This window comes from Nannospalax galili, unplaced genomic scaffold (assembly GCF_000622305.1).
Source record: "Nannospalax galili isolate Female #2095 unplaced genomic scaffold, S.galili_v1.0 scaffold809, whole genome shotgun sequence".
Taxonomy (NCBI): domain Eukaryota; kingdom Metazoa; phylum Chordata; class Mammalia; order Rodentia; family Spalacidae; genus Nannospalax; species Nannospalax galili.
Genome location: NW_008360015.1, coordinates 955816 through 980734, shown reverse-complemented (window position 1 = coordinate 980734; position 24919 = coordinate 955816). Strand labels below are relative to the sequence as shown.

The following is a 24919-nucleotide window of genomic DNA, read 5'->3' as shown; positions in this document are numbered from 1 at the left end:
TATATTCACTTGATCCTTGAACATGAAATCTAAGAGGTTGTTAATGATCACGCTTTCAATCCTATATAAGGCAGGTTAGTAAGGTAGTCAAAGCCCATCTGGTTTTTTGTTTGTTGCTTCGACTCTTTGCCCTCCCCAACGTTTGATTCTAAATCTACAGTGGTGAGTAGCTGGTGGACCTACCAGACCCCAAGCTCCTTTTCCCTACATGCACAATATTAGATTTGTGCCTTATGTAGTGAGTCCTCTTTTCCTATAAACCTGACTGGCACTTGGATTTTCATCTCTACTCATTCATCTGATTCCCACAGACGGTCTTCAAGCAGCCCACACTGCACCTTTTCTCGTGTGCTATTTTCAATATTGCCATTCACTGGCTGATGAATGACAATGTTACTGGGTTTATAACATGGTCAATTTTTCAATAACTTGTAACTGCCTTGTAAGAGGTTGATTAAATGTAATATTTACAAGAGGACCGATATTTATTTGATTTTTTTCGTTTTATTTTGATTTTTGATATCCGGTTGGTCTCAAGTTTATTAGGTAGCCAAGGATGTCCTTGAACCCCTGATCTTCCTGCCTCCACCTCCCAAGCATTGGGATTAAAGGTGTGCATGATCATGCCTGGTGTGGTCTTTTGTTTGTTTTTTGAGACAGGGTCTCTCTGTAGCCCCAGCTGGCCTGGCATTCACAATGCAGACCTGGCTGGCCTCTGTCTCACAGAGATACACCTGCCTCTGCCTCCCAAGTACTGGGATTAAAGGCCTGTGCCACCATACCAGGCAGGTCTTTTTTAAAATCTCATTTTTGGAGTATATTCAGGAGAAGGTATTGAGACCAAAAGGGGGGTAGAATCTTTTTCGTGTCTGGTTTTTGCTTGGTATGCTGTCTCATCACCTAACGGGTGCTTATCATGTTTTGAAGTTCTAGAAATACACAGTGATGGTGAGCCAAGGAGGGTGTGTGCTCTTTGCAGATGTTCGTGTTTCTGGTTGCCATTGATCACATGTCGTTCTGTGTGACTAGGTGGACATGAGTATCACAGATGTGCTCAGTGCTGATGACATCGCAGCAGCTCTGCAGGAATGCCAAGGTAAAGGGGGACCCAAGGAGCCAGGCACGGTGGTGCATGCCTGTAATCCCAGCATAATCCCAGCACTGGGGGGTTCAGGGGAGGGCTGAGGTGGGAGGATTGTGAGTTTGAGGCCATCCTGGGCTACAGAGTAAGATCTCATCTCAAGATCAAAGGTTTAGAGCCACAGCTCAGTTGGCAGAGTGTTCTCCTGGCATGTACAAAGCCCCATGTCCCATCTCCAGCACTGCATGAACTGGGATGGTGGCACACACCTGTATTTCCAGCACTTAGAAAGTAGAAGCAGGAGAATTCCTGAATTCAAGGTCATCCTTGGCTACATGGTGAGTTTAAGGCCAGCCTAGGCTACATGAGACCTGGTCTCAAAAAACAAACAAAGCCTGGTATGGTGATATAAGCCTTTAATCCCAGCATTCGGGAGGCAGAGGTAGGTGGGTCTCTGTGAGTTCCAGCCTAACCTTGTCTACATGGTGAGATCCTGTCTCAAAAAATAAACAAATAAAAATAAAAGGAAGGAAGAAAGAAAAGAATGAAAGAAAGAAAAAGAGAGAGGGAGAGAACTTCAGCCATATATGTTAGCTCCTGTCTGTAATCCCAGCCCTTGGAGGAGGAGGCAGAAAGATTGTTGCAAGTCAGCCTTGGCTATATGGTGGGTTCCACGACACCCTGGGCAATGAGTAAAACCTGGTTTCAAACACAAGTTAATGTATTTATTCTATTAAATCTACTTGAATCCGATTTCTTCCACCAATTACACCTGTGACCCTGGGGTCTTGGTACAAAGCCTGTCAAAAGCAGAGGGGCCGGGGAGGCCAGGGGAAGGCACAGAGCAAGGAGACAGGAGAGATATGCAAAATCAAGTGGGGAGAGAAAGCTAGAGGGCATGACGTCACAAACCACCTACTCCTGGCATTCTCAGAGTCTTGAAGAGTCAAATATCCATATAACTCCAGGAATGATTGAAAAGTATTTTAATGCCCTGTGTTTTGGCACCTAGATGCATCAGGATAACCTGGTCTCTGTTCTTTAGACCCAGACACTTTTGAACCACAAAAGTTCTTCCAGACATCAGGCCTCTCCAAGATGTCAGCCAGTCAAGTGAAGGATGTTTTCCGGTTCATAGACAATGACCAGAGTGGATACTTGGATGAAGAAGAGCTTAAGTGAGCTTTGTTCTGAGGACCCCAACATTGCTGGGTGGGGTTGGGGCACAAGGCACCCATTTTGCTGGGTATTTCTGATGTTTCTTCCATGGCCAGCCTTGGTGTTGGATATGTGACTAAGTTTCATTAAAGAATGTAAATTGGGGACTGCAGTGGTTAAGAGTGTGCACAGCTCTTGCAGAAGACCAGAGTTCGGTCCTCAGCACTTACATCAGATGGCTGACAACTGTCTGCAACTCCAGTTCCAGGGGCTCTGATGCCCTCTGGCCCTCATAGGCACCTATATACATGTTGTGCACATAAACTCACATAGGCACACATATGTAGAAATAACTTTTAAAAATTATTAGAGGTTGGAGAGATGGCTCAACAGTTAAGAGCACTGGCTGCTCTTGCAGAGGACCCAGGTTCAATTCCCAGCACCCACATAGTAGCAAACAACTATTTGTAACTCCAGGTCCAGGGGATCCTACACCCTCTTCTGAGCTCCTCCAGCATTGCACGACAAGGGTGCACTTACACATATGCAGCCAATACACTCATGCACATAAAATAAAAAATAATTTAAAAAATTTTTTGGTCTTTTTTTTGAAGCAGGGTCTCCCTTGTAAGCCCCAGCTGTCCTGGAACTCACTATGTAGACCAGGCTGGCCTTGAACTCACAGAGATCCAACTGCCTCTGCCTCCCAAGTGCTGGGACTACAGGTGTGCGCCACCATGCCTGGCAAAAAAAAAATATTTTTAATTAATAGTTTTTAAAAAGAATGCAAATTGGCCACATCTCAATCCACACAGGGCTCTCTACACACAGCACTGAAGACTGTAGGTGCAGTTAGCCATTTGTTTAAGGGATTTCCTTTAGCAAATGAATTTGAAAAGCTCTTTTTAAAATTTTCTTTATTATTTGTATTTTATGTGTGTGTATTGCCTGCATGTATGTAAGTGTGCACCCGTGTCATGCAATGCCCTCAGAGGTCAGAAGAGGGAGTCAAATCCCCTGGAACTGCAGTTATGGACAGTTCTTAGCTGCTATGTGGGCGCTGGGATTCAAATCATGTCTTCTGCAAGAACAGCCAGTGTTCTTGCCCTCTGAACCATCTCTCCAGCCCCAAACTTGAAAAACTCTTAAAAATAGGTGTATCATTGGGTTTCCATAGCAAAGGAGACCTTTTCTTACTAAAGCCTTGACTGATGTTTGTGACTGCTGGATACAGATGGAGGGCTTAAGTGAAGGAGGGAGAAAGAAGGAAGGGAAAGGGGGAGAGAGGGAGGAAAGGAGGAGAGAAAGGAAGGGAAGAGAGAGGGAGGAAAGAAAGACAAGGCAGGAAAGGTCAAAGAGAAAGGGGGGAAGGATGGAAGAAGGAAGGGAGGGGAGGGAGGGACAGAAGGGAAGGAGAGAAAGAGGGAGGGGGTTGCAGGGAGAAAAGGAAGGGGGGACGGGCAGGAGGAGGAAGGAACACAGAGACAGGGAGTCTTTCAGGAAACTGCCATCCATCTCTTGTGCTGTAGGTTTTTCCTCCAGAAGTTTGAGAGCGGAGCTAGAGAGCTGACTGAGTCAGAAACCAAGTCCTTGATGGCTGCGGCAGACAATGATGGTGACGGGAAGATTGGGGCTGACGGTATGTCTGATCCTGTGCATAGTGTAAGATGCACAGAATCAGCACAGGGAGCATCCATGGGGACCTCTGGGTTTAAATCCCCCTTTCTTAACTTTGCTGAATCCAATCTTCTCATCTGTAAAATGGGATGAAGTGAGGTCACTAATTGCTGTGCATGGACATTTGACATCACCAGGGAGGTAGCTCAGTGGTCTAGCATGTGATTAGTATGTGTGAGGCTCTGGATTTGGTCCCCAGCATCACACACACACACACACACACACACACACACACACACACACACACACACACATACTCCTGGATAAAGATAGGTTTATTGGCTCACACCTATAATCCCAATACTTGAGGTAAAAGGATCACTGTGAATTTAAGGCCAGTCTGGCCTCAGAGTGAGACCTTGTCTCTAAACAAACACAAAGATATTCTGGGATATACAACAGAAGCAGGAACTTCCAGCCATTGTCTTTGAATATAAAGATTACTTCCCCTAATGAAGGGGCTGGCTGCCATCTGGCCTTACAAGCGTCTATGCAAGTTGCTCTGGTTTGGCTTGAAAATAATGCAAGAGATGTCTACCAGTGGATCTGAGCCCCACTGTGCAAGGGAAGGCTCATAAATTCCCAAGAGTTTCTTGTATCAAACAGAAAGTCCTCCATGCTGCCCAGGGTTTAAACAAAGACATCCTTCTGCCAATATTAAACAGAGAACAAAGGCTGGAGAGATGGCTCAGTCGGTAAAGTGCTTGCCAGCACCAATGTTAAAAGCTGGGTAGTATTCACCTGTAATCCCAGTACTGGGGAGAGGCAAGAGTATAGATGTAAGGAGGGTCACTGGGGCTCACTGTCCAGCCAGACTAGCTTTACTGGGGAGCTCTGGGTTCCTGTCAGAGACCCTGTCTCCAAAGGTAAGGTGAGAAGGAAGTGAAGAAGACACCAACATCACCCCCCACCCCCCCACACACACCAGGAGACACAACTAAACCAACCACCATTTATGATCCTCTGTGTGCAGAGTCCTAGATTCAAATGTCACAACTGTGCAGGCTGCAGGACTTTTTATACTTTATCTTGTCATGCTGCTTATGTTTTTTTTAAGGTGACAAACTCAGAGGAGAGTATGGGGGCCCTACTTGTGCCGTTAATCAGAGAAACTAAAAAATACTTAGATCTTTTTGTTTGTTTGTTTGAGAGAGAGAGTCTCATGTAGCTCTGACTGGGACCTTGAACTTGCTATGTAGTTGAGGCTCTTTCTTTCTTTCTTTCTTTCTTTCTTTCTTTCTTTCTTTCTTTCTTTCTTTCTTTCTTTCTTTCTTTCTTTCTCTTTTTTCTTCTTTCTTTCTTTTTCTTTCTTTCCTTCCTTCCTTCCTTCCTTCCTTCCTTCCTTCCTTCCTCCCTCCCTCTCTCTTTCTCTCTCTCTCTTTGGTCTTTTTGAGACAGGGTCTCTCTGTAGCCCCAGCTGGCCTTGAGCTCACTGTGTAGACCAGGCTGGCCTTGAACTGACAGAGATCCACCTTCCACTGCCTCCTGAGTGCTGGGATTAAAGGCAGGTGCCACCACGCCCAGTGAGGCTGGCTTTCTTGAATTCCTGATCCTCCTGCCTCACCATCACCATGCCCAAGTCTTGGATTCTTATTACTGTTAAAATATTTGAATTAATTTTTTATTTTATATTTCTGAGTGTTTTGCCTGCATGTATGTAAGTGTACCCATGCCATGCAAGGCTTGTGGAGGCCAGAAGAAGGGTGTTGAATATCCTAGAACTGGAGTTAGAAACAGTTGTTAGCCACCATGTGGGTAGAGGAACTGAACCCAGGTCCTCTACAACAGCAATGCTCTTAACTACTAAGTCATCTCTCCAGTCCTAATCTTTTGTTTTATTTTAAAATTATGTATATGTGTCCATGTGTGGGCATGTACATGTGAGTGCAAGTGCCCACAGAGGCCTGAAGAGACCATCAGATCTCCTGGAGCTGGAGTCAGGGGCAGTTGTGAGCTGCCTGATGTGGGTGCTAGGAATCAAACTCCAGTCCTGTGGAAGAACAGGATGTGAGCGCTCTTAACCACTGAGCCATTTCTCCAGCCCTAGAAATTTATTTATTTAGGCAGAGTCTCACTATGTTAGCCCTGGCTGGCCAAGAACTCAGAGATCCACCTGCCTCTGCCTCCTAAGTGCTGGGATGCAGGTATGTGCCACCACATCTGGCTCCTAGATCTTTAAGACCAATTTGAAAGCATACCATTATAGTGTGCGATATGAGTTACTGCAGCCCATAGAGATGCTCTCAAAAAGATAGCCCAGGCAAGGGAAGCTCAGTGTATTTAAGCATAACCATGAAGCTAGGCATGGTGGCACATGTTTGTAATCCCAACATTTAGGATGCTGAGATGTTTGAGGCCAACCTTGACTATAGAGTGAATTCCAGGCCAGCCTTGGCTCTAGAAGCAAGACCCTGTCTCAAATTTAAAATAATTAAAGATGCATAGCCTTGAAAGATGTCTAAACAGATAAAAGTTGCACCAGTTAATATCCATTGGGAAATCCATGAACCAGCAAATCTCCATTTTCCATTTCACTGTGTGCCAGCCAACCACAGCTTAAGATTGTTAACATAGAGACTGGAGAGATGATGGAGGGATAAGCTTGAGGACCTGAACTTAGATTCTAGCATCCATGTAAAGAAGCTAGATGTTGCTGGCCACAGTGGCACACACCTTTAATCCCAGTACTCAGGAGGTAGAGGCAGGTGGATCTCTGTGAGATCAAGGCCAGCTTGGTCTACATAGTGAATTCCAGGCCAGCTGGGGCTACAGGGAGACCCCCCCTTTTAAAAAAAGAGCTAGATGGGGGTATCTTCTCGTGTACTTGTAAGCCACAGCATTATGAGTAGTGATGACAGAATGGCTGGGCCTTGCTGGCTACCAGCCAACTTCAGTTTCAGTGAGAGACCCTGTCTCAAGGGAATAAGGTGGAGCGTGATGGAGTGGGACACCTGATGCCCTCTTCAGCCTCTTCAGGCATGTGCCTGCACACCAACCACACTCAAATACATAAAAAGTATCACTATCTTTTATTAATATTAACTTTGAGTAAAGACTAAGATTAGGAGTCAGTAGAGGAAAGTTTGTCCAAAGTTCCACCCTATTGAATACTTTTGAAAAATACACAGCTACAGAATACAGAAAGAAAACCATCTATTAAACCATTTGTTAAAGTAATCAGACAACATATTTACAATAGACAATTATTGAAATTTTCATTGTTAGAGGAACATGACTGGGCTGAGCTCTAATCCAGGAGGCTGTAGACACAAAGATTTTGTTAAATAAGATTATGCATGGGCTGGGGAGATGGTGCAGCAAAGTACTTGCCATGCAAGCCTGAGGACCAGAGTTCTGATTCTTAGACTCCATGGAAATGCCAGGAGGGTGTAGTGACCTGCCTGTAATCCTAGCCCTCACTTGGGAGAGGGGAGACCTGGGGCAAGCTGGTCAGCTAGACTAACCTAATCAGTGAGCTCTGGGTTCAAGTGAGAGATCCTGCCTCAATGTATAGGGATCAAGGAAGATATTCAAGTTAACCTCTGGCCCACATGCATACACACATGTGCTCACACAATGTAGCATGCACACACATGAGCATGCATAACATATGCAGGCAGACAAAGTGAGAGAGATCGGTTATGCAAAGAAAGCAAGTCATGGTTCTGTGCACACCTGCAATCCCATCCTGGGAGGCAGAGGCAGATGCCAATGGATCAGGAGTCCAGAGTTCAAGATCATCCTTGGCTACATGGCAAATTCAAGACTAGCCTGGGCTATGAAAGACCCTGTCTTTAAAATTATATATTAAAAAAGATTATACACAGAAAACTGGGGATGGTGGTGAAAGCCTGCAATACTAGCATTCCAGAGGATGAGGCAGGAGAATCATTTGTATGAGGCCAGCCTGGGCTATCTAGGGAGATCTTGTCTCAAAAAAAATGCAGAGGTGGAACTGGAGATATGGGTCAGTGGTTAAAAGTGTATACTTGCAGAAGGCCTGAGTTTGATTCCCAGCACCCACGTGGAGCAGCTCACAACCACCTGTCACTCCAGCTCCACCCTCTTCTGGCCTCCAAGGGCACACACACATAATTAAAAATAAATCTTTTTGAAAAACAAATGCAGAGAACTGGACAGGATGCTGTAGACTCCTTATCCTGTGGTTATTGATGCTCAGTGTCTTCCGTGAATTCCTCATAGGGAACTCTCACAGGGATGGCATATCTGTAAACTTCTGAACCGCCTCCACTAAGCCTGCTCTCATCTCTTCCATTTTAGAATTTCAGGAAATGGTGCATTCTTAAATCCCAAGTCTATGGAGGAAAGAGAGGAAGGGACACTCTGCTGGAAGGTCCCCAAAGCCCTGGGAATGGGAAGTTCTCCAACCTATCCCCAACTAATGTCATCAACTCCCCTTGAAGTGTTTCTGCAATGTACTTGTGGTTTGAGTGAGGAATAAGATGGCCTGTGGCATTCATTTTTTGGTGGTGGTGGGTATGCCCCATGACTTCTGTAAGGCCCCCAGGCAGACAATGCCTTTAAACATCACCCAATAAAGATAATTTCTCATCACTGATGTGTGTGTGTGCGCGCATGTGTGTGCACGTACGTGCATTAGTTACTTGTCTCGTTGCTATGACAAAGTACCCAATGAAAACAGCTTAAGGCAGGAAAGGTTTATTTCAGTTCACTGTTCAAGGGTGCAGTCCATCATGGTGGGAAGGCATGGTGGGGGCAGCAGCAACACTCAAGAGGCAGCTGGTCACACTGTATCCACAGTCAGGAAGTAGAGAGAAATGCTGATGCTCAGCTCACTTTCTCCTATTTTGGGGGTGGTTTCTAAGATAGGGTCTCCCTTGTAGCCTAGATGCCCTGAAATCACTATGTAGACCAGGCTGGCCTTGATCTCATAGAGATCCATCCACCTGCCTCTCAAGTGCTGGGATTAAGGGTGTACGCCACCATATGTGGCTGCTTTCTCCTTTTTATTCAGTCCAGGACCCCAGCCCAGGGAATGGTGTCACCCACATTTAGGGTGGGTTTTCCCACCTCAATTAACCCAGTCTAGAAACTCCCTCACAGATCTGTCCAGAGGTTTGTTTCCATGGTGATTCTAAATCCTGTTATGTTGACAATCATCACAGTAACTGATTTTGCTTTTCTTTTTGCTCAGCAAGGTAGTGAGACCAAAGCAAGAAGGGGTCAAGGGTCTTTCCAAAGATCTCAGGTCTCCTCAAACAATGAGCAGACATACTGGCACCCTGCATGAGGAAACAGGGGGATAGGGCTCAAAAAATATACATAAATGTTCCAAATCAATCCCATTGCCAGTCAGGCTGGGGTTTTTACCCACAGAAATTCATTGATTTTGAAATTAATATGAGATTTTAGTCAGCATAAAAATAACTCTTACATAAGTCAACCATTGTGGTGCACACCTGTAATCCCAACAGTCAGGAGGTGGAGGCATCAGGATGCAAAATTCAGCTACATAGTGAGTTTGAGGCTACATGAGACCCTGTCTCAAAATAAACCAAAACAGGTCACCAAGCCTGAGGATCTGAGTTCAATCCCTGGGGCCCAACTTGAGGAAGAGAACCAACTCCTTCAAATTGTCCTTTGACCTCCATAGGCCATAGCACATGCACTTGCGCGCGCGCACACACACACACACACACACACACACACACACACACACACACACACGAAAAAATATATATATAAAAAAACAATCACTTATATATATTTGTCTCTGATGCCGAGTATTGTGTGATATGAGCACTAACTGAGGAGTTCAATCCCTGGGGCCCAACTTGAGGAAGAGAACCAACTCCCACAAATTGTCCTTTGACCTCCATAGGCCATAGCACATGCACTTGCGCGCGCGCACACACACACACACACACACACACACACACACACACACGAGTAAATAAATAAATGTAACAAAAATCACTTTTACATATTTGTTTCTGATGCCGAGTATTGGCTGCTATAAGAGCAATCTAAGTGAAAGAAATGAATGTGAGATGTGACAGGAAGCAGAACTGGGTTATAAATCTTGGAGAACTTGCTGCTCTAGCTCAGCACAGACTCATTTTGAAGTTCTTATGTGTGTGTTTTTTCCCCTTAGCAAAACAAGCCTAACCTTTCTGTCCCTTCCCCTGCTTCTCGGCCACCATTTTCCTGGCTCTTGGTGACCACACGTGAGCCTATCACACCTATATCTGCGGTTCAGGGCTCACCTCAAGGGTCCTGTTAGAGGGTTGGGGAGTCTCAAGTCAGGAAATTCTCATTATGGCACTCTTCCAAGTGGCACCTGAAGCTTTCTTGGGGCTAACTTCAGAGTTGAGGGCACCAGAGTGTCCTGGGAGGATTTTCCTGGAAACTCATTTTAAGAGTTTGCACTGTGTAGCCAGGTACGGTGGCACACACCTTTAATCCCAGGACTTGGAAACTCAGGAGGTAGAGGTAGGTGGATCCCTGTGACAGTGAGGCCAGCCAGGTCTACATAGTGAGGTCCAGGCCTGCTGGGACTACAGGAAGACTCTGCCTCAAAAAAACTAGAAAAGAAGAAGAAGAAAAAAAAGAGTACGTGTGTGTGCACGTGTATGATGTGTATGTTTTGTATGTATGCATGTCTGTATACATGTCTGTATACATGCACATGTGAGAGTATGAAGGCCAGGGATTAAATCAGGTGTCTTCCTCAATCACTCTCCACCTTATTTTTAATATTTCTAGTACAATTTAAATGTATTTATTGTGTGTTTGTGTGCACGTGTGTGCCATGGTGCATGAGTGGAGGTCAGAGGACAACTTGACAGTTTTCTCCTTCCAACAAGTGGGTCCCTGGGATTGAATTTAGGTTGTCAGGCTTGGTAGCAGGTGCCTTTACCTGCTGAGCTATCTTGTGGGCACTCCATTTTCTTTTTTTGAGACAAGGTCTTTCACTGGGATCTGGGGCTCTCCAATTAGGCTAGGCTGGATGGTCCACAAGCCCCAGAGATGTCCTGTGTTTGCCTTTCAAATGTTTTCAAGTGCTGGGATCACATGCACACACTGCTTTACCCAACTTTTTACCTGGGTGCTGAAGATTTGAACTCGGGTCCTCAGGCTTGTGCAGCAAGCACTTTACCTATTATCTTTCCAGGCCCAGGAGCTTACACTTTTAACCTAATGTCCACACTCACCATGTTCTGGGGACGTCCTATGCCCCTCCTATGCTAAATAGCTTAGTGAGCTTTTGAAATTCTTTTTAAAAAAAGATATATTAGGCCAGGCGTGGTGGCGCATGCCTTTAATCCCAGCACTTGGGAGCTAGAAGCAGGCAGATCTTTGTGAGTTCGAGGCCAGCCTAGTCTATGTAGTGAGTTCCAGGACATCTGGGGCTACAGGGAGACCCTGTCTTAAAAAGACAGAAAAAAAAAAAGGGAGGCAGAGGCAGGTGGATCTTTGTGAGTTCGAGGCCAGCCTGGTCTACATAGTGAGTTCCAGGACAGCTGGGGCTACAGGGAGACCCTGTCTCAAAAAAGACCAAAAAAAAAAAAAAAGATATATTTATTGTGCATTTTGTGTGTATGTGCACCACATGTCTTTGGTGCCTAAGGAGGCCAGAAAAGGGGAATTGGATCCACTGGAACTGGGATTACAGATGGTTATGATCTACCATGTGAGTTCTGAGAACTAAACCTGAGTCCTCTACAAGAGCAACAAGTGCTCTTAACCATTCAGCCATCTCTCCAGCCCCGAAATTCTTTTTTGGTAAACTTCATCTATTTCTTGAAACAGTCTTTAAAAGTATAGTGATATTAGAAGGGGGTCTTGAGATGATTTGGGGGGGGCTGGGGATCAACGTATTTAATTGTAATAGCCATGTACTTGTTTTCATGAGCATTAGAAAAATAAGAGATGGCTCAACAGTTAAGAGGGTGTACTGCTCTTGCAGAGGACCAGGGTTGGACTTTGAGTTCCTATGCTGAATCTCCTGGAGTTGGAACTACAAACATTATGAACAGTCATGTGAGTGTCAGGAATCAAACTCAGAACCTCTGGAAGAGCAGGAAGTACTCTTAACTGCTGAGTCATCTCTCCAGCCCCTGTGTCATGAGTTCTATTGATGATATTCTGATAGTCCTGAGGAAAATTCTTAGAGTATATAAAAGGATAAATGTGGGGCTGGTGAGATGGCTCAGTGGGTAAAGGCACTTAGCTTAACAACCCGAGTTCGATCCATGGGACCCACATAGTGGAAGGAGAGAACCAACTCCCATAAGCTGTCCTCTGCCCTCCCCCGCCACAAGTACATAAATATAATTTTAAAATATTTTAAGGATAAATGACCACAGATTTTTCAAAGTGAGATAACGGTTATTGATGAATTTTATTCTTTCTGTTTCAAAAGTATGACTCTATTTTGTCATTTCATATATTTTAACTATACTTGCCAGGCACAGTGGTGTATAACTGTAATTCTCAATATCTGGGAGACTGAAAGGCAGGAGGGTTGGGAGTTCAAGGCTCGCTTGGGCCACATACTGAGGACTAGGTCTCAAAAAATCAAATCTAGGAGTTGGGAGTGGTGGCACATGCTTTTTTTTTCCCCAGCATTTGGGAGGCAGAGGCAGGTGGATCTTTGTGAGTTCAAGGCCAGCCTGGTCTGCATAAGAGTTCCAGGCCTTCTGGGGCTACAGGGAGACCCAGTCTCAAAAAAACAGACAGACAGACACTCTCACATCAAATCTAGGGGCTGGAGAAATGGCTTAACAGTTAAGAGCGCCTACTGTTCTTCCAAAGGACCTGAGTTCAGTTCCCAGCATCCACATGGCAGCTAACAACCACCCATCACTCCAGTTCCATGAAATCCAACGCCCTCTTCTGGCCTCTGTGGGCACTGCACCCATGTGGTGCACTTACATACATGCAGGCAAAACACTCATACACATAAAATAAGTATGGCCGGGCATGGTGGCACACACCTTTAATCCCAGCACTCAGGAGGCAGAGGCAGGTGGATCTCTGTGAGTTCAAGGCCAGCCTGGTCTACACAGTGAGTTCCAGGACAGCTGAGGCTACAGGGAAACTCTGTCTCAAAAAGACCAAAAAATAAATAAATAAAAAATAAATAAGTAAACTTTTAAAAATCAAATCTAAAACAAACAAAATCCCAAATATATTACGTTTATATTCTAACCCGGTTTCAGGAACTTAATTTCACAGTCTCTGCTTACTGAACAGTAACCATCAAAAGGAGTTATTGGGGACTGGGAAGATGGCTCCATGGGCATGAGGACCTGAGTTCAGATCCTCTGAACCCATATAAAAAGCCAAGCATGGTTGCTTGCACCTGGAACCCCAGCACTGTAGAGAGAGGATTGCTGAGGTTTGCTGGCTGACAGCCCAGCTCCAGGTACAGTGAGAGACCCTGTCCCAGGGAAAAAGTGATAAAGTAGTGTACCTGATGTACTCTTCTGACCTCTGCACGTGTCCAAGGTCACACATGTGCACCTCTCTCTCTCTCTCTCTCTCTCTCTCACACACACACACACACACACACACACACACACACACATACACACACACACACACACACACACACACACACGATCTATCTTTGGGGTTTGAGATGTAGCTTAGTTGGTAGAGTGCTTGTTTAGCATGCATGGAGGCCTGGGTTCAGATCCCCAACATCACATAAACTGGGTGTGGTGATGCATTCCTGCAATCACAGCACCTGGGAGGTAGAGGAGGATCAGGAGTTCAAAGTCATCCTTGGATACAGAGTAAGTTTGAGGTCACTCTGTCTGAGAAAAAATTACCTAGGTTTGAGTCGTATACATTGTTTTATACAAAGCAATTCACTTTGAAATGGGTTCTATTCAGCATGTATTTCACAGAAGGAAGAATGAAAATTGTTAGTAGTCTATACCTTCATCTGGGAGGGTTATAAACAATAACCCAAAATTGGAGACTTAAAACAATTTACTTATTTAGTTTTACTTTTATGTATGAGTGTTTTTGCCTTTATGTATACAAGTGCATCCATACATGCAATGTCTGTGAAGGCCATAAAAGGACAAGATCAGCCAGTGCTCTTAACTGCTGAGCCATCTCTTCAGCCCCTGGAAACTTTTTTTTTTAAAGTGGGGCATAGTATGTGAAGAAAATAAGGAATGTAAATGCAGAATGTACCCAATTATATTACTATATTTTAAAATTTAAAATACTTTATGTATTTAATATTACGTGTATTAATGTACTGCCTGCATGTATGTAGATGCACCCATGTCGTGCAATGCCTGCAGAGGCCAGAAGGCATTGGATTCCCTGGAGCTGGAGTTAGGGATGGTTGTTAGCCATGATGTGGGTGCTGGGAATTGAACCCGGGGTCTCTGCAAGAGCAGCCAGTTCTCTTAACCACTGAGCCATCTCTCCAACCCATGCACCCAATTATTGTCACTAAGTTGCAATTTTTTTTGAGACGGGGTTTCCCTGCAGCCCCAGCCAGCCTGAACTATATACACTAGGCTGGCCCCAATCTCACAGACATCCCCTGGCCTCTGCTTCTCAAGTGGTAGGGTTAAAGGTACACCACCATACCCAGCCACAATTAATTCTTTAACAAAACTTTTGGGTGGGGAAGATGGCTCACTGGATAAAAGCACCTCTTGTGCAAATACAAGGACCTGACTTCAAGACCCCAGAACTCAAGTAAAAGCTGAACACACAGCACCAAGCATCTGTAATTCCAGCACTACGGGGAGATGGGAGACAGAGGCAGAATTCCCAGATGCTTGAAGGCCACCTAACCTGGTATACACAGCTGAAAAACACAGGGACTCTACATTAGACAAGACAGGCAGTGAGGACTGACACCTGAGGCTTTCCTCGGAAAGCCTCACACATGCCCATATTCACACACACAAATGTGCACACACACACATACACACATACTGCACACAGACACACAGGAATGTGGGACATTGTGTCCCACACTCAAAATAAGGAGAGTATGGGACAGGTCTACATACTCCTGATATTTCTATTCAGTTTAGGACTCATTTTTACATACTGAGGGAAAACTTGAAATATCACATAGCTAGGACCAAATCAAAACTGGGAAAACTCTTAACGAAAAGCTGTTAATCCAGAAAGGAACTTACTAGGCATATAAATGGCTTTCATTTCATGCTTACACTTGCTATTTTTATCTAATTTGCAGATGATCAGTGTTGTACTTCAAAACATGCTCTCAGCATTGATTGGAGTATTTGGACTTTAAAGTGAAGGTCTAGATCACAATATGTTTCCCAAAGCTGAAAGCTAACTGTTCTGTTATTTTTCTTTGCTTGTGTATAAAATGGGGCTGCAATGGTGACTTTAATTTGAGCTATTTTTATTTAACTACAGTCTTGGCTTGTAGCTTGGTAAGGTAGCTTGTAATTTGGTGGATGGGCCCTTAAAGCCAGCTTTGTGAATGTGTTTAATTGTTGAGACTAAGAATTATTGGACATGGTGGTACACAATATATAATCCTAGCATTTAGGAGGTAGAAATAGAGGGATCAGGATTTCAAGATCATCCTTGGCTACATAGTGATTTTGAGGCCAGGCCAGGATACATGAGACCCTGTTTCAAAAACAAAGCAAGAAAAGAGGGTAATATTACAACACACCAAACACCATCTGGTATTTTTTTCAACATTTGCACATATTTATAACTTTAAAAATTATTTCTTTAAAAAGATTTATTATTATTTAGTCTTTTTTGAGTTAGGGTCTCCCTGTAGCCCCAGCTGGCATGGAACTCACTATGTAGACAGGCTGGCCTCAATCTCACAGAGATCCACCTGCCTCTGTCTCCTAAGAGCTGGGATTAAAGGTGTGCACCACCACAACTGACTATATAATTTTAAATTATGTATTTGTGTGTATCTGTGTGGGTATGTGCACATGAGTATAGTTACCTCTGGAGGTCAGAGACATCAGAGCCCCTGGAGCTGGAGTTATAGGCTATTGTGAGCTGCCTAATGTGGATGCTAGGAATCAAGCTTGGGTCCTCCAGAAGAGCAGGAAGTTCCCTAAACCTCTGAGCCATCTTTCTAGGCCCTACATTTAAAATTTTCTTTATTGTGTGTGTGAGACATAGACAGATAGACAGACAGACAACATGTGTAGAGGTCAGAGGACCTTGTAGGACTCATTTCTCTCTTTCTACCATGTGGGTCCTGGGGATTAAACTTAGGTCCTCAAACTTGGCAGCAAGCACTTTTACCTACTGAGTCATCTCACCAGCCCAACACTTTGAAAATACGTGAATTTTTTAAAATTAAAGCATTTTGGCAGGCTATGTGCTTCTGGTATGTGTGTACATTTGCATCATGTGGGTACACATGCATGTGTGTGCCTATGCATATGTACATAGAGGCCAGAGGTTGACATAAGGCATCTTCCTTGATGGCTCTCCACCTTATATATTGAGGCAGGGTCTCCCACCTGAACCCAGAATTCCCTGATTCAGTTAGTCTGGCTGGTTAGCTTGTTCTAGGGATCCCATGTCTCTGCCTCCTGCCTGCTGGGTTATATTCATTTTACCACACCTATCTAGTATTTTACATGTTTGCTGTGGATCCCAAACTCTGGCCCCTACACTGTATGGCAAGTGCTTTACCTGATGAGCCTAAATTTATTATTATTATTATTATTATTATTATTATTATTTTGAGACACTCACTGTATAGTCAGGCTGGCATAGAACTGGTGATCCTCCTGCCTCAGACTCCTGAATGCTGCAATTATAGGACTGCATCATCATGCCCAACTAACGAGGTTTTCAAAGTAATTTTTAGGTACAAAGCAAAATGAAGCAGATGGGAAACACTTGTTCATGTGCTCCAGTTTGCAAGACACATAGTTCCATGTACACCATCTGCATTTCAGCGTCCTGTAAACGAGCACACAGGAATCCAATTTCAAGCAAAAACCTATCCTGTATCTCTTCTGATAATGTTAAGGTACGGTATTACTTACAAACACTTAAGAAGACAGATGAAATTAGAATCACCAGGATAGTTTCCACCTGGCCTGTTAATTTATTCACTGGGAAGTCTATAGTTTACACTAATGTTTTCACTTGTCCCAAAAGTCAATTTTGTCAGTGGTAGGGTAGATTTTTTTCAGTTGTTTATTCTACATTTATGTGTATGTGTGTGTGCCTGCATGAATTTATGTGCACTACATGCAGATGTCTGAGGAGGCCAGAAGATGGCCTCGGATCCCCTGAACTGGAGTTATAGGCCATTATGAGTCACCTGATATGGGTGCTTGAGAAGCGAGCACAGGACCTCTGCAAGAGCAGCAACTGCTCTCAAATGCTGAGCCATCTCTCCAGCTCCACAGTAGGGTAGATTTTGACATTTATTTAGCTTACAATCAATTGCTTATAATTAATGTAAATGGACTTACTGTGTAGCTGAGGACCTTGAACTTCTGATCCTGCTGCCTCCACCTCCAGAGTGGTAGGATTATAGGAATGCATTGTCACATCCAGTTTATACATCCAGTTTATATGGTGCTGAGCACTGAACCCAGGGCTTTGTGCATGCTAAGCAAGTGTTCTACCCACTAAGCTATATCCCCAGCCCTCCGATGGTTTTAAAATCATGAACTATTTCAAGCATACAACTGAGAAGTCAGAGCAATTCCAACATCTGTGTACATACAGCCTCACTTTATCAAATCTTGACATCTTGTGGGTGGTGGTTTAGGTCATAGTGATACAGTTAGGGAGGGCCACAGGACATGTTACCATGGAGAGTGGTGGCAAACAGCAGCCACATTTTACTTTTGGAATCAGTGCAGGTGGTCCTGCTGGCTCACCTCTTTGGTGTGAGAGTCACCTTCCACATCCCAACTCCAGGTATGTGTTTCTCTCTATGATAAAGGACAGCAGCCTTTTCCCTTCATTATCAGAGATGGAGATAGTGAGAGTTCAGCTCAGGTTCCAGTCTATCTTCAAAGTTTTGTTCACCCTGCCTGTCCCTGACTTCACACCCATCTCTCTTCCTTACTTCCTGCTCTGCAGATGGAAAGTCTCAGCATCTGATTGGAAAGTAGATGCCTTCCAAAGGCTAACATGAGCACACATGCATGTAATATGCATGATTTTTTGTTTAAAAATTTTTTTTAATGTGTCTGAATATTTGCCTATACGTATGTATGTGTACCACATGCATGCAGTACCTGTGGAGGTCAGAAGAGGGCATCAGATCCCTTGGAGCTGGAACTACAGGTGGTTGTAAGCTGTCATGTGGGTGCTGCGAACTGAGCAGTTGTTCCTCTTAGCCCCTGAGCCATTTTTCCAGACCATCATTTTTTAAAAATATATATTACATGCTGACATAGTTGCATAATAGCTATAATTTACAACCAAAAATACACACATATATTCTAATTGCACTCAGATTAATAAAACATGAGGAGCTGGGATGAAGCTCAATCAGTAAAGTGCTTGCTTAGCATTCACCAAGGTTTGATAAACCTGGTACAGTAGAGTACACCTGTAATTCCAGCACTCAGAAGGTGGAAGCAGGAGGACCAGAAGTTACATACTGTTTGAAGTGAGATTGAGCAACACAAGACCCTCTAAAAAAATAGAACTTGATTCCATTTATGGGTCTTCCTACAGTGCCCAGGCTGGCTGCAAGCTTAAATGACTCCTCTGCCTCAGACTCCCAAGTAATTGGGACCAAGAACTGGGTATGTAGGTCAGTTAGAGTGCTTGCCTAGCATGTGCAAGGCATTGCATTTAATCTCTAGCACTACTAAGGAAATAAAGTGATGTCTAAATAGCTTGGGTTAAAGTTATACATTACATATCCAGCCCACTTTCAAAGGATGGTTTTTTAAATTGAATTTTTGAGAATTTCATACAATATATTTTGATTATATTTATATTCCCTTCCATATCTGTACCCTTACTAGCCCCCCCCCACCAAATTTCGTGTGCATATATATATACACATATATAATACATATATGCCTATAGAGTCAGGTTTGTGCCCCCACATGAGTTGAAGGACAATTTTAACTACAGGGGAGATTGTTGGGGACCCCTGCTGTTAGGGTTGCAGTCTCTCCATGTCCAGATAGCCGCGAGCCGGCTCGGCGCATAATGGAAAGACTCCCCTTTTCAGCGGGGCGCCTCCTACTCTCTTCCTGACTCACCTTTGAAGTGCCCATCACAGATGCCTTATCGGAAACATGACCTCTGGCATAAAAACTACTGGGTTTTTTTCCTATATGATACTCAGGCACTGTCTGACAGCATAGAAGCCCACCGCCTCATGTAAATAAAGCATACTACAGAGCACCTATCAGCTGAGGCTTTTGCTACTGCCTCCACACTATAAATCTTCTAGTTTCACCCTAATAAAGCGGAGCTGTATTACTGAGATCATTGAACTTGGCTGATCTGTGTCTCACTGCGCCTGCGACCAGCCTGTGATTCAGTCTCCCCAGAGGAGCTGTCCCCCGTCAACATTTACTCGCGAAGCTTCTGCGTTCGCCGTTCCTGCACCTCCCCCGACCTCGTGGTTCGGTGGCCAACGACCACAGGCACAGGGGGAGCCTCCCGCAGCTTGGCACAGAGCCCCCTGCAGATTGGCGCAGCCCACCCGGCAGCTTGCAGCGACCCGCAGAGCCGCCAGTGCCCGGCAGCCTGCCTTGGCACAAAATCTGCACTCCTCACCGCGGACCCGCCGATCTGCAGAGCCCGTCTGCACTCCCAGGTGCGGAGAGCCAGAGACCCGCCCAGCAGCGCGAGACCTCCCCCAGCCAACAGGAGATCTGCATTCCTATGATGAAGGTCACCCTTGAATGACATAGAACTACTGGGTTATGACTCAGTAGAGAAAAGATCAAGACTAATCAACTCACTGTTTTTTTTGTTGTTGTTTTGTTTGTTTTGTTGTTGTTCCTGTCAACAGAGAAGTGAAGTGCCTCAATGTGTTGTTTTCTTTTGCTTAACATGGAGTCTTGCTGTGTAACCCAGGCTGGCCTCAAACTCCCAATCCTCTCACTTCAGTCTCCCAAATGGGAGTACTGCAAGCATGTGTCACCATACCTGTCTGAAGTGACTTTTTTTTGAGATATGGTCTCATGTAGTTGGCCTCCACCTTGTCATATATCTGAGGATAACCTTGAACTCCTGATCCTCTTGTCTCTACCTCCCAAGTGCCAGGATTACAGGTATGTACCACTGCCTTTGGTTTATGCAATGCTGGAATTGAACCCAGGGCTTCATGTATGCTGTGCAAGTACTCCACCAACCGACCTACTTCCTCAGTCTGAAAAAACCCTTTGTATACATGATCTAAGAGATGTATACTGTGGGGCTGGAGAGATGGCTCAGCAGTTAAGAGCACTGGCTGCTCTTCTAGGGGACCCCAGTGCAGTTCCCAGAACCCACATGGAGGCTAACAACTGTCTGAAACTCCAATTCCAGGAGATCCAACTCCCTCTTTTGGCCTTTGCAGGCACTGCACACACATGGTGTACTTACACACACGCAGGCAAAACACTTATACACATAAAATAAAAATAAATAAAAATTTTAAAGAGAGGGGTGAGTGTGGTGGCACACGCCTTTAATTCTAGCATTTGGGAGGCAGAGGCAGGCAGATTTCTGTGGGTTCAAGGCCAGCCTGGTCTGCACAGTGAGTTCCAGGCCAGCTGGGGCTACAGGGAGACCCTGTCTTAAAAAGATGAAAAAAAAATTTTTTTAAAGAGATATATATATTATACCCAAAGGTCTGTCCAGCAGCTTTTTCTTGGAGCTCAATACTGACCTCTTTAGGAAATAGAGAACTCACTAGGATGTTCATCAGCTTGTCAACCAGAGCTCTGTTGACAACAGCCAGAACACTGAAGGAGGAAAGACCATCTCTGCTGTCTATTTCTCCATTCTCCCTGTCTCCAAATTTATTAGCCAATACACATTCGAGATGTATTTTGAAGTAAGCACTGTTAGATAATAAGATGACATTGACAAATCCTACCATAGAGAAGTTCACTTTTCATATTAGGGACAAAATATATAGTACATGGCAACTTGTCCAGAATCACAGACTCTGACACTGCTGTGGAAATAAGCCTCCCCATATCTCATTCCTGTGAACCTGTGTTCACAAATTCTTTGTACAAAAAGATACTCTATAAGCAAACTTCATTTGAATCTCTGTTGAGCTGGGTACCAGAATCATAGCTCTGGATTGCTTCAGACAAATTGGCCTCCTCTTCTCTCTCTATTCTGGGAAGGAGCTGGCATGTGCGTGTATGTGTGTAGGGGAGAGGTGGTGGTGCTTGGTGAGCACGAGTGCAGTTTCTGTGATGGCCAAAAGAGGGCATAATATTCACTGGAGCTGGAGTTATAGGTGATTGTGAGTTACCCTAGTGGTTGCTGGGAACCGAACTCTCATCTTTTGCAAGAGCACTACACATTCTTAACTGCTGGGCCATCTCTCCATTCCCTATTTACCTTACCTCATTATACAGAGGAGGAAACGGAGATCAAAAGAGGTTAGGTGATTGGCCAAAGATCATAAACCTAGTAAATGGTGAAGCCGAGCTCAAAAAACTTTGCAAATGGTGAAGCCAGACCCCTGGACTCTTCCTATTACTCTTACAGGAGCATAAACATGAAGAAAAAGGAAAGAACTTAGCCTGAGTTTTCAAATTGTGTTTTCTAGAGTTCCAAAGTTCTAGACCTTTGTTTTAGTTTTCAAGAGAGGTGAGGATAGTGAATAACTCCTGCAAAAGGCCAAAGGAAGGTACTCTTGGGCTTCCCTGCCTCTATAGTCTACCACTTGGTTGCTAATACAACCTTTGTGAAGTCCCCAGAAAGCCAAGCGTGGTGGCACAGGTCTATCACATCAGCACTTGGGGGTTAGCCTGGGTTGCATAGTAAGAGCATCTCAAACAACAAAAAATTAAAAAATCAAAAAAAGAGAAGTCCTCATAAGACTTCTGGGGAGCAAAGGGTATGTGGGTTAGCCAGACCTCTGCTACCTTGTTTTTGAAAAATTATTGCTTTAATGCCCAAACATATATTTCTAGTGGGAGAATCTCACCCATTTAGATAAGCTAAGTGGAGAAGGGAGAATGAGTAAAGGAAGCAGTTACTTATTGACTATGTAGCTCGTTGTCTCGTTTAATTCTTAAAGTGAACCTCCACTAGGCAGGAATTAACCAATAATCATTTTACAAATAAAAGGCTGGAGAGAGGTTCTTTTGGGGATTGGTCCAACGTCTCACATCTAGTGGCAGCACCAGGTTGCTACCCAGATCTGTCTCATGTCCAAATCCCAACACATGGCTTCTCTAAACGTAAAGGATATCTATACTGCCAGGTTGGATGTGGGGGTTGCGTCCGGGTTCTAAATCACATCTGTGATAGACTAGGCAGCTCAAACCCAGATTTTCTTGAGTTTGGCCAATTGGTCTGCTGCAAGGATTTGGACTGCGAGTATAAGACCTAAGGAGCACTCTCAATTATGTCACAATCTACGGGACCCAAAGGCAAGGTAATCATCACCTGAGAAACGGCAACTGGTGCAAACGCCACACGCACATTGAGCTGGAACTACTGGGTAAGGCACAAACCCACCGAGGTAGTTGACACTGGCGCCATTTGTGGTGTCTGCAATGGGGATTCAAAAACGATGTAAATGGGTCAAGCTCCAGAAAGAATGCATGCCCCATCTTCACCTGCTTTTTTTTTTTCTGTGCGCGTTCACACTACAAAAATACAGTATTCGTGGTTACATTTCTCTTGACACTCGCAGCCTTCTGTTTTATACAGGATATATATTCAGAAACCAATAAAAATAATAAAAATTAAAATCCCGACCTAACTTTCTTACCGCGTACAAGAAACACCACAGCCCACAAAAAAAGGTAGGAACGGGACCTACCCGGACGTCGCGCAAGACGACGCCGCACGGCAGGTTCTTCTTCCGGGTCAGGAGCAACCGCTTCCGGGCCAGCGGCAACCGAGACGGAAGTGCCCTCTTTCCCAAGGCTGCAGTCTCTGGGCGGGCGGGGAGGCTCCCGAGGTGGGGGCCGGGCCGGAATGGCGGCAGCGGCGGCCGGGACGGGGACTTGGGCGGCCCAGGAGAAGCAGTTTCCGCCTGCCCTGTTGAGCTTCTTCATCTACAACCCGCGCTTCGGTCCCCGCGAGGGAGAGGTACGCAGCTGGGGCGGCGCGGGCGACTGAGGAGGGTCCTGGGCCCGGCGACCCGACAGGCGTCAGTGCGTCGGGCGGCTCCGGTCATTCCTCCCGGTTTTGACACAGGCTGTCTTGTCAGGTGTTGCGCCGGGCCAGGGGATATGGCTGACACCTGACAGCGCAGGCTGGCCCGGTTTCCGTTCCCGGATCGAAGCCTTGTCAGTGATGGTCCGTCAGATTAATCCCTCCGCTCAGGTTGACTGTCTCCCTTTTGTCTCAGTTCTGGGGAATTAAAATTGAACTTGTCTTTACTAGTGAAAAATCTTCAAGTGAAAGTGTGAAATCAGATTGGTGGACTATAGACACCACCCCAAGAAAAACTAAAACTTGGAGGACTCTCAGAAAGTTAATTGTCCACCCCCAAATTAGTAAATTATAAGAGTTTTGTTTTGTAAGCCGGGCGTGGTGGCGCACGCCTGTAGTTCCAGGACTTGGGAGGCAGAGGCAGGCGGATCTCTCTGAGTTCAAGGCCAGCTTGGTCTACATAGTGAGTTCCAGGACAGCTACAGGGAGATCCTGTCTCAAAAAGACCAAAAAAAAAAGTTTTATTTTGTTCTGAGTTGAGGCTGGTGACTTCCTCAGAGCATGTCCAAACCTATGTTTTGTTGCCAGCAAATCACAGTCCTGTTTAGAGGCTGTCAGTCCAGTTGTCCCGAACCAGTTGGGTTTAATTTGCCACAGGCAGTATTCGTATACACCTGCATACAGGCTTTTTTCTTGAAAGTTTTGGTGTATCACAAATGACACCCAGAAAGAAATCAGAGATTTTGATTAAAATGATCATGTACTATTCCAGACCAAATGTGATTTAGTGAGTTTCACAGTTGGCCCTTAGGACTGGTGGGTGGAATTTACACAAGGATGATAAGGCAATTTCTGGTTTCCTAAAGACTTTTTGTGCTTTTGTTTGTTTTGCCCCTCGAATATATGACCGGAGAGGTAGATGTTAAACTTAACACTTTCAGCAGCTAAGAAGAAATGCTTATATTCCTGTTCCTGTTTCTTCATGCCTTAGGAAGAAAATAAAATTTTGTTTTATCACCCAAATGAAGTAGAAAAGAATGAAAAAATTAGAAACGTTGGATTATGTGAAGCCATTGTACAGTTTACAAGGTAATGGTTTGAAACATGTCAGTGAATTCTTGCAACTTGGACTGGAGTTGTTCCAAACATGTTCTTTTAACTTTTGTTTTTAAAGGACCTTTAGCCCATCAAAACCTGCAAAATCTTTACATACACAGAAGAATAGACAATTCTTCAATGAACCGGAAGAAAATTTCTGGATGGTCATGGTATTTACATGCACAGTATATCTTATGTTGTATAGTAAAGTTATGGGGGATCTTTATCTTTAAGGAATTATGGTAAAATTGGTTGCAGTTTAAAAATCAACTTTCTGATCAGCTTGGAGCTGTTTTGAAAAAATTGTTTCTCGGGGTTAGAGAGATGGCTTAGCAATTAAGAACACTGACTGCTCTTGCAGAGGACCCAGGTTGGATTCCCAGCACCCACATGGTGCCTGACAACCATCCACCATCCATAACTCCAGTTCCAAGGGATCCAGCACCCTCTTCTGACCTCTGTAGGCATAGCAAAACACAAGTACACTTACATGCAGACAATACACTGACACATAAAATAGAAATCATAAATAAAAATAATATAGAAACTATTTCTGGATAGGGATGTAGGTAGTGGTAGAGTGCTTGCCTAGCA

The 24919-nt window shown here is 44.5% G+C and overlaps 2 protein-coding genes across 2 annotated transcripts in view; both read left to right on the top strand.

The window, feature by feature from the left end:
* The first annotated feature begins 1035 nt into the window (after positions 1-1035).
* On the top strand, positions 1036-8223 carry Ocm2 (oncomodulin 2). Its single transcript, XM_008824018.1, has 4 exons — positions 1036-1096; positions 2127-2259; positions 3769-3878; positions 8198-8223. The coding sequence occupies exons 1-4, from the start codon at positions 1036-1038 to the stop codon at positions 8221-8223; spliced, it is 330 nt and encodes a 109-aa protein (XP_008822240.1).
* A 14734-nt stretch (positions 8224-22957) lies between these two features.
* Ccz1 (CCZ1 homolog, vacuolar protein trafficking and biogenesis associated) overlaps positions 22958-24919 on the top strand; it is a 33340-nt gene continuing 31378 nt past the window's right edge. Inside the window, exons 1-3 of the mRNA XM_008824016.3 lie at positions 22958-23161; positions 24219-24316; positions 24402-24495. Coding sequence (XP_008822238.1) covers positions 23048-23161; positions 24219-24316; positions 24402-24495 — 306 coding nt within the window. The 5' untranslated portion in view covers positions 22958-23047. The remainder of the gene's footprint in view (positions 23162-24218; positions 24317-24401; positions 24496-24919) is intronic.

What these genes read in the sequence shown, in the direction of transcription:
- Ocm2 (XM_008824018.1), top strand. Translation starts at nt 1,036, where the DNA reads ATGAGTATCACAGATGTGCTCAGTGCTGATGACATCGCAGCAGCTCTG. An exon ending in AGCTCTGCAGGAATGCCAAG is followed by an intron (nt 1,097 to 2,126) that starts GTAAAGGGGGAC and finishes TCTGTTCTTTAG; the next exon opens with ACCCAGACACTTTTGAACCA. An exon ending in CGGGAAGATTGGGGCTGACG is followed by an intron (nt 3,879 to 8,197) that starts GTATGTCTGATC and finishes CTTCCATTTTAG; the next exon opens with AATTTCAGGAAATGGTGCAT.